This window comes from Squalius cephalus (genome assembly GCF_949319135.1).
Source record: "Squalius cephalus genome assembly, chromosome: 3".
NCBI lineage: Eukaryota > Metazoa > Chordata > Actinopteri > Cypriniformes > Leuciscidae > Squalius > Squalius cephalus.
In genome coordinates, this window is record NC_137124.1 from 60,189,917 (window position 1) to 60,200,051 (window position 10,135).

General features: G+C 38.8%; 1 protein-coding gene across 1 annotated transcript; it reads left to right on the forward strand.

Moving 5' to 3' along the window:
- Positions 1 to 534: 534 nt before the first annotated feature.
- Positions 535 to 9,850, forward strand: LOC307155286 (cadherin-1-like; the record flags this gene model as incomplete). Its single annotated transcript, XM_079865847.1, has 14 exons — positions 535 to 629; positions 1,043 to 1,184; positions 4,406 to 4,520; positions 5,907 to 6,160; positions 6,678 to 6,818; positions 6,912 to 7,067; positions 7,403 to 7,547; positions 7,657 to 7,832; positions 7,912 to 8,040; positions 8,130 to 8,315; positions 8,400 to 8,644; positions 9,051 to 9,196; positions 9,268 to 9,492; positions 9,578 to 9,850. The coding sequence occupies 14 exons, from the start codon at positions 535 to 537 to the stop codon at positions 9,778 to 9,780; spliced, it is 2,358 nt and encodes a 785-aa protein (XP_079721973.1). The 3' UTR covers positions 9,781 to 9,850.
- Positions 9,851 to 10,135: the final 285 nt, after the last annotated feature.

Here is a 10,135-nt window from a genome sequence, read left to right on the forward strand (position 1 = left end):
CATTACCTTTGTTGCATGAAGCGCAATGTCCGTCACGGTGCAAAGTTCTTGCAGAACTTCTGTGTCATTACCACCCTCGTGCAGGTCCTTCAGTGCCTTGGCTTTATGGACCTGCAACAACACCATGGCATGTGTGGCAGAGGCAGCTTCCCCATAGGCCTGGTAAGCCTTGCAGGTTAAATCTGAAGAGTGCTTAAAGACCCGGAAAGGGAGACACGGATTCCCCTGCCAGGTGGAGTTAGTGCAGAGTTGCATAGCAACCCTTACCCACCCTGCCATCAAGGGTGGCGAGGGGGGAGGAACCACCAAGACGGTTTCGGGCAGTAAAAGGTTGTGTCCACGACCTAGTGAGCTCCTCATGCACCTCCGGAAAGAAAGGTACCGGGGTGGGACGCTGAGAACCAGCACGAGCCACCCCGAGAAACCAATCGTCCAGCCTCGAGGGCTCGGGACACGGTGGGGGGTTCTACTCGAGCCAGATCCTCTCAGCGGCCCGGAAAAGCATAGCCATCATCTCTATATCTGACTTGGGCAATGCTACAGTTCCTGTATGAGGCAACAAAACCAAATCTTCATCTCCAAAGAAGTCTGGCTCACCCTCCGATGCAGCGATTGACATTCGGTCTTCGGTGGGAGTCCAAAGGATACGGCTCCTACAGCGCCTTCACAGGCAGATTAACCATATGGCCAATTGTGCAAGTGTCCAGGGTCACCACGTCCAGGGGGGCACCACACAAATTTTTTTTTTTTTTCTCTGGTAAAACAAGCGATGCATTCTCAAACATCTTTCTAGCCATGGCCTATACATACCCTTTCATCAGAAAGTTCATCAGAAAGTTCTACATTTCCAGAATGTTTTGTTGAAAGTTTTTTTTTTTTTTTTTTTCTGTGTCTGGACATGCGATCTACCACCAGATTCACACATACTGCGTGTCACACGCGTGTTTCATTTCGACGCCCGTTTATGGATGTGTGAGTATGTGTGTGCATGAGAGGGTGGGGTATATGAGTGGGCACACTTCCCTTCTGACCCTGTCTCCAGTTATCTGTTGATGGGTCAGGATGATTGTATGTTGAAGGAGGAGGAATTGGATTGGACCGGGATGTATCTCTTGAATGCCGCCAACTGCCCCTTCACATCTCCAAACCTTCCCATGACGGAGGTCTCAACGGTCTCAACGGAGGTATCGAGGAGTCCAGAGGGCAAAATAGGAGCATAAAGAAGGAAGCTTTTCTCCCTATCTTTGATGTCCAAGAGGTTCAACCACAGATGCCTCTCCATAACCACTATAGCTGCCATTGAAAGACTGATAGTGGCGGCCGTCTGTTTGGTGTCACGGAGAACCAGGTCTGTGGTGTGGCACAATTAAGTGACCGCTTCAGGAGAAAATCCCTACCCCTGACCTAAATCTCTCAGCAGGTCAGCCTGATACACCTGCAAAACAGCCATTGTGTGCAAGGCACCTGCAGCCTGACCAGCTGCCACATACGCCTTTACAATCATCTGTGAGGTGGTCTGTAACGGATTGGATGGCAAAACCTTCAAAGTGTGTGCCTCACTCTGCGAGAGATAGCTAGCCAGCAAATCCCTACTTGCACAATCCCTCCACATTCGTGTAACTCAAATGTGGAAAGGAAAGATGCAGGCTGAATATTGCTTCTTCCAGGACTTTTTTTTGGACAAGATCACAAAGAAACAGAAGGCTCATGGGACGGTCATGGCACACCAGAAATCACTTGTCGAGTCTGTTTCTCACGTGACCAGGTTAAGTTTAGCTTGGCCATGGCATGACCATTACACCCAATAATTTCCTGGATGTGGGGCTGACAGAAGGAGAGGACTCAACTGATTCTCTCTTTGTCCTCTCCAACTACGTCCCCTGAGCTAGACGCCGCAAACAACATGCTCTCCTCTGGATCGGAAGAGGGCTCTTCATGCTGATCTGAGGAACCCAGAATGATGCCTGAATTTTTTTTTTTTTTTTTCATTTTTAAACTTTTTTTGTCATTTAGTAAACTTTGACTTCTCTCACACATTTGATTTGCATTTTAATTTGTTAAGGCAGAAATTCTTCAAGTCTCTCAGTGTTAAGTGTGCAGAAGCTGTTGTACATTCCTTTGTGTACTTACGCACCACTGAAATTCACTTGTCATTGATCTTCTTGCTAAAATATTAGTCTTCAAAAAATCAGTCCTTATGTCCTCAGAGCGCAGTCTTCATTACCTTCCCTTTTAACTGTTTCATACCTGGAAATTCTGCTTTGGTGCCTGAGATATGTTTGTAAAATAATCAGTATTTATTATTGGATGGACAGAAATTCTATATACATTTTCTGCTAATTTTATGGTGCAAGTCAGTGGTTTACTGCGACTGCTGCATCACTATTTGACTTCATGCTGATCTATTTTAGATAACACCACAGAGCATGTGAAACTGTGGTCGATCGTCTGACATGATATTCAGCCAGTTTCTTCCTGTCTACAGTTTTTAATCACTTTGCTAAGCAAGTGGAAAAATCTTTTAAAAAATCTCTTTAAAGGCTACTAATCTCACAACAGATCGTCAAAATATACTTTTTCATTTCTGATTTGAACATTTCTCATTAAGAATATATTAATGAATTTCTCATAAGAATATATATATATATATATATATATATATATATATATATATATATATATATATATATATATTAGTTGAACAATGACACTTTTTACTTTTTAAATAATTGAAATTTGTTTGCCTCGAATCATTATTTATCCATGTAAAGTTTTTTTGAAACGCGTTGTAATGTATAAAGCACTATATAAGTAAAGGTGATATGATTTGACATTGTTTGCTGTTGAATAAACGTTTTGTTAAAAGTACTGATTTGAAAGAAGATCATATTTGTGTTCTAGTGATTAAACCAAATGTTCTCATTATATGTTACAATGAAACATAAGGGAAAAAGTTAATCAAAAACCTCTTGTTACAAATTACAACTACTTGCTCATCAAATTAATCAGAATAAAATACTCTAGTGGAATTTTTCTATTAAAATAAAATAAAATGTCATTAGCTTAGTATAAAACCATTATGTCTACATAATCAAATAAATTATGTGTGCTTGTGTGTGTGAGACATTTGCATTTTGTGAACACAGAGCTGGATCGAGTAAAAGAGTGACTAGCAGTGTTATTTGCTTTTGCACACTTTATTTAAAAATAGTACCAAAGTGAATTAAAACTGCAGTAGAAGATGATGGCGAAAAGAGTTTGTGAATTTTGGAAGACGCAGTATTTAAATAAAAATTAAAAATGATTCACTGTTTAGTGACAGTCTTCTGTTTCTCTGACTGTGAGAAGAGTTTTGACTGTGGCTTCAGTTTTGACCGATGCCTGTTAGCAATGGGAAAAAAAGATGAGAATAACAGTTTGGGCTAGGATTCATATCATGATGGTAATGCAGATTGTATAAAGATTGTTGTGCAAAGTGACTTCAGTATTGAAAGATTGTTGGGAATAAAAAATAAAAAAATTGACCAGAATGTTTTGTGTAGGCAAATAATGTATAAAAGTGTAAAAGATTTACTTCTGCCCCACTTTGTTACCATTAGTACAACAACTGTTAAAAAGTACTTTTAAACTTTTTCTGGTTGTGTTACTTGTTGTGTTCCCAAACACTTGTTTCACCAGGTTTCTGAAAAACACGTGAGACCAGAAACTGCCCTTGAGGTTATTTAAAATGCTAACAGATACAGCTTCCGATATCATAGACCTCTTGGATCCAGTCAAGTCATAAAAATACTGTCCTAAATTGTGAAATGCTGATATACTGTAGTCTTCATTCACTGAAAAATATTGGTATTTAAAATTTTTGAGTTTAATAATTTTATTTATTTATTTTCTTGCAAAATTACATCTCTAATGCCACTCCCTTAGGCGACTCCACCCCCACCCCCCTAAAAAGATAATAAATGTGCAACTCAAGCAACTCAAGCGATTAAACAACTGTACAATCTTAAAAAACAAAAAGGAAGTATTACCTAAAGGACCTTTCGAGACATTTAGCTTCGAATTGAGACAATGAAGATTGTGCGATTGGGAGTTCTTATTTTCCTCTGTAAGGTAGGATTTTATTCAGGGCAATTTCCAAAAACTTTGGATCTCTTTAGTGTTTGATTGTACTCTTATTTTTTGAGAATCTGATTTTATTTGACATTTTAAGTTTTAAAGTTTTTTAAGAGGTTTAATGAAGTTGAGAGCTAGTAGTTGAATGCATTTTGTGCCAAAGCAATGATAAATGATCTGCAGTTTAGCTCACATGGACTGCTTTTGTGCTGGAAGTGATTACATAATCAAAATACCATACATTTTAAGTGTATATGTGTTACATAAAGAGATTTAATATGCTTCAATTTAGGTCCTTTTGTGTGAATTTGCGGAGGAGTCTTCATGTACACCTGGCTTTGAGTCAAAGTTGCTGGTTTTTAAAGTGCACAGAGATGACCTTCACCAAGGAAAAAGACTAGGAAGAGGTAAGCTGATCTCTTTATACAAAACACTGAAGCAACTGAAAATAGTAAAATATTTTTAGTATTTGGCTAAATAATCTCTCTTTACGAAATGCAATCTTTTTAACCATGGTTAAACTGAGGACTATAAAAAAAAAGTGTAGCTCACAAATACTGTAAGTGTTGATTAATGATGTATGCTACATTATCAATGTCTCATCTCTAGCTGATGCTATGAAAACAGCCTGCATGACGATTGTCTGATGTCTGTATAGAATCACACCAATTCAGTGGCTGATGGTGCTAACACCACTCTCCGAGGGTCATCACCCGTGCCTCAACAGGACATGCTATTGCTCCTCATATGTTTCTTATTCTGGAAGCAATTTATCTGCCCATATATTGTTATAATTTTCAGCGACATAGTGTTCTCATAGTTTTCTCATTTTCTCAGTTTTTTCATAAAGTGTGTGTCTCTGTGTCTCTGTGAGGACACATGAAAAAAGTGTAATTGTTCTCGAGAATCTGTAATGCTTGTGAGCCGATCCCTCTTCATCTCTCATCAGCACCCATGAGGAGAGCAGAGAAGCAGTGAAGTAGTCCTGACTCCCCCAAGAAGTGCTGGGGTCACGGGCCTCACTCGATTAAGTATTTGCACCCTCTAAAGTGCACAGATCTGAGGCTGATAACTAAAGCTGTGTTATACTTTCCATGTGTGTGAGTGCAGGAGGGTCCGTGTGATGTAAAAATCTTATCTCAAGGTAAGGGCTAAGACATTTGGCAGAGGTGGATCTCGCTTTGAGCGAGACAGCCCAGTGCGCCCCTTGTCCACTCTGCCTCTTCCATTGCCTCTGGGGATAGATGCTTTGGCTCATGCGTGGCCAATGGGCAGTTTTTCTGTCAGTTGTTTTGAAAGTGCTTTTCAGTTTGTGCAATTTGAAGAGTAATGGAAACGCGGCTAGTGTTGTGTGCCACAACACCAGGAGATTGCAGAAGTTGTTGTCCAGGGACATTGACTGTGGCACAATGTTTTTATTGGGATGGGCTCTCTCTCCGGCTTCTCTCAAGGAAAGACTGTATTATAAATTATAATTTATGACATGGTCAATTAGGGTGGTTCTGATTTAATATGAAACCCGTCTGTTCCCTATCCTTCTACCTCTCCTCCCTCGTCTTACACCTTGCTCCTCCCTTCCCCTCTGTCCATGTCTTATTATATTTGCTTATCTTGCTCTTTCCAGTAATACCATTGCCTTCCACTCTGAACACAGACATGTGTAAAATCGATTGAGATTAAGTATTTATAAATAAATAATTCATGAAAAGATTAGCATGTAGCCTTAAAACGGGAACCAGGTTTACATGTGACAAGATGTTTTAATGAGCCAATTGAATCTCTTTTTCTGACAGTCATTTTTAATGCATGCGATGGAAGAACAAGAACGCTCTTCCAGTCCTCTGACAAGAGGTTTGATGTGGACACGGATGGGACTGTAACACTGAAGAGACAAGTGACTCTTCATGAAGGCCACAAGGTGTTTTCTGTGGACGCTTGGGACTCCAGTGGCAAGAAGCACACGGTATCTGTCAGAGTTCAGCGTGTCCATCATCATCATCATGAGGACCATCACATGGACACGGTCATGAACATCTCCTCTCCACAGGTACAAACTAGTTCCTTCCAGAAACTGCTGTCAGTACAGTACAAGCCTGACCTCTATTGGACACTTCAGTTTTTATGTGTAGTTTATGGTTCTGTAAATGCACAATTCAATTTCTGTACATGTTTAGGACTAATTACTGGAGTCCTGTGTCAAATTGATGATGTTTCCAATCCCTGCTGATGAATGTAATTTGTCTCAGCTCTCTCTGATCAGTCTCATATACAAAATTCAGATGTTATATTTATGCAGCGCTAAAGCCTAAAACCTAAGATTACCTAAACTTTACACTGTTTTATTTTGTACTCCATTTATTATAAGGAAATAATGTTCAGTGAAGAGGTCTTGAATAACCTTAAATTGGTTTATTAAAAAGGGACCCAACAATTTTACCCTCCTCATATATTAATACTGTTACAGGCTGATTTGAATGCAGTCAGTAGCTGTAGTAAACATTATCCATTATTTAACTGTAAACAAAAATGTTTTGTTGCTCACTTTCTTTTACTAACTCTTTCAGTTGGAATCTCCCGCTGATGATCTGGTTCTGATGTTTCCAAAGTCTTCAACGGGTCTGAAGAGAGCAAAGAGAGGTTGGGTTGTTCCTCCATTCAATATACTTGAGAATGGCAAAGGTCCTTTCCCACAGAAACTGCACCAGGTGAGAGAGTCATGAAGGGAAAGTTCAAAATTAGCTGGAGGAGAGAGGTTTGTCTGTTATTGACTTTGTTCTCTTATTGCTTTCTGTATTTAGATAAAGACTGACTTTGATAAGGAAGTTCAGATGCAATACAGTATCACAGGTGAAGGAGCGGATCTGGACCCTAAGGCGACTTTTACTATAGAAAGATTATCAGGGAATCTGTTTGTGACTCGACCACTCGACAGAGAAAAAAAAGCTTCATACAGAGTAAGTTGATTTTAGGTCTCTAACTTTTAATATCAGCAGATACTTCTTGGTGTATTAATGTTACATTTTTTGCTCATTCTTAATTGTTTGAAAGCTGTCATGAGTTAATCAGATAAAAAGGCCCTATGAAATTACTTTTCGTGTTTTTTTTTTTTTGTTTTTGTTTTTGTTTTTTGTTGTTGTTGTTTCTTTCGTTTGTAATTTGTATATCTACTAAAAAATTAAGTGTTTTCTTCTACACTTGCATATTGATGTCAAAGCTAACAGACATGGACTAAAAGAGACAAACTCAACAATTTGTCTCAACATGCCCATATTTCTTCTCCTGTCTTTAGCTTGTAGCTCATGCGACTGGAGTTGATGTGAATATTGTAGAAACGCCAATGGAAATTATTGTAAATGTGCTGGACCAAAATGATAATAAGCCTATATTTACTCAAAATCCATTCAATGGAAATGTTCCTGAAGCTGCTGATATAGGTAGGTGTATGATGCAGTTTCTCAATGAAATGGGTTTTAGCAGGTTTTTTTCTTTTTCAAATGCCTCTTCAGTTTCTCCGAATCAGTCTTTCTTCTTCTCTCACTGAAGGTCATGAGTTTATGACAGTCACAGCCACTGATGCAGATGATACTGAGAATACTGACAATGGTGTGATCAGTTACTCAATCGTCAAGCAAGATCCAGAATTGCCAAAACCAAACCTGTTTACAATCAACCCTGTTACTGGAGGAATTCGTGTGAATGCTTTAGGCTTGGACAAAGAGGTGAGAAATGATGAATGGATCTCACATTGGTGAATGATTTAATGTAAACAAACTCACCTGAAAACATCTTTCTTTTCAGACATTTTCCAGATATACTGTGTTAATTACGGCTACTGACAGGGCTGGAGAAGGTTATGTAACCACTGGCACAGCTGTTATTACTGTGACTGACAGCAATGATAACGCACCTCAGTTTGAGCAAACCACGGTAATGTATATTAATACATTCAGAATATTATAATATAAGTGTTACAACTTTATTTGTACTTATTTACACCATACATCTCTTTGTTTTAGCACACTGTATCTGTCCCAGAGAATAAAGTAGGGGCTGAAGTGGCCAGACTTACAGTTACTGATGGAGATGAACCTGGATCTCCTGCCTGGTCAACCAAATATAAGATTATTAGCGGTGACAAGAGTGGGTTTTTCAGTGTCAGTACTGGACCCAGCCAGCTAGAGGGCATCATCACCACTGTAAAGGTACTGTGTGTTGCTCATGTGTTTCCACAGGCAGTTGGTTGTGATCATGTTCCTTTAGTAAAAGATGCTTTCTTTTCCATTCAGCCCCTGGACTTTGAGAAGAACAGGCAATTCATTCTGACTGTGATTGTTGAGAACGATGATCCATTTGTCGGTTCTTTGCCCACTTCCACTGCCACAGTCACTGTGAATGTAGAAGATGTTAATGAGCCTCTGGAGTTTAATCCAAAGGAAAAGGTCATTAACAAACCTGAAGATTCACCAGTTGATAGTGAATTAGTTACTTATAAAGCAACTGATCCAGACACTGGAAAACCACAGAAGATAACGTAAGAAATTGTGCAAATCATTTTCCCCTCTGAGACAATCAACCCACCAAAATGTCATTATTTCATTTGAAAATTCTGACTGATTTCGTTAGAGAATCAGATCTTGTAGAACAATAAAAATCACATAGTCTTCCAGTGATAGACTTTTTAGTGTTTCTTTTTTCTTTTTTTTTTTTTTTGGTCAAACAGCCTCACTAGCACTATTAACCACTGAGAACCACATTAGCAACTGTCTACCTATCAAGGCCTTTTTCCCTTCCAATGTCAAATCTCTCATACGCAGAATTCAAATCATAGCATGCCTGTATATCCTTTGAACTTCAAAAGATTTTAAACCACCAGGCAAGACTTAAGTTGTTCTTGCTGAACATTTCTAGTTTTAACCTGTATGTTTGGCTCCTTCCAGGTATAAAATTGGCAGTGATCCTGCCGGCTGGCTGAGTGTTACTCCAGACACTGGAGTTATTAAAGTCAAGAGCCGTATGGATAGAGAATCTGCCTTAGTCAAAGATGGCAAATACAGAGCTACCATTTTGGCCGTGGATAATGATGGTAATTTGTGTTTCCTTTTTTAAGAGGAGAATTCTTGCTGGCCTTTTTCTGATGTCTGTGCTTGTGTGCAGGTGAAGCTCCAGCAACTGGCACAGGAACCCTGGTAATTGAATTGGAGGATGTAAATGACAACGCTCCTGTCATCAGTGAAAGGAATATAAAAATATGCAATCGTGGTTCAGCCCCAGTGCTTCTCTCTATAACGGACAAAGATGGACCTCCTTTCGCTGGTCCCTTTAGAGTTGAGACCTACGGAGAAACCAGAAAAAATTGGTCCACCTCGATGAATGGCACATGTGAGCAATTACTCATGTTTAAAAAGAGAAATTAATCTGTCTGTCTTGGTATACATGTCTAACTATTATAATGTGCCCATTTTAGCAGCTGGTGTCTTTCTGACCCCAAAGTCTGCATTGGAGAAGGGTGTCTACAATGTTGTCCTGAAAGTTATTGATCAGGGTGGGATGGATCAGGAAAACACCATTCAAGCAACTGTGTGTGACTGTGAAGGAGAACCAGTGCAATGTAGTGACTGTGACAACGCTTCTTGCCTAATAATAAGCAATACATTCTGTCTGCAATGATACATTCATCAACCTTTTGCCCACTTCTACTATGAAGAAGTAAACCAGGTAAAATCCAAAAAGAGAAGTTTATTTTATAATTGAATAAGAGGACATAAATGACAGGACTCCCTGATGATGTTTATCAATAATTCATTCATTCATTCATTACATTTATAATGTAATATAAATATAATTAATGAATGAATGAATATAATTACTTTATAACTCATTAATCATTTATTCATAAATATATATATATTTTTTTTTACATTTGCTGAACATTATTTTACATGTATTATATCTGTCATCTTAATATTGCTGTAATCATTGTTATCTAAAGGATAATACAGCCATATGGTTTATATTATAGTTT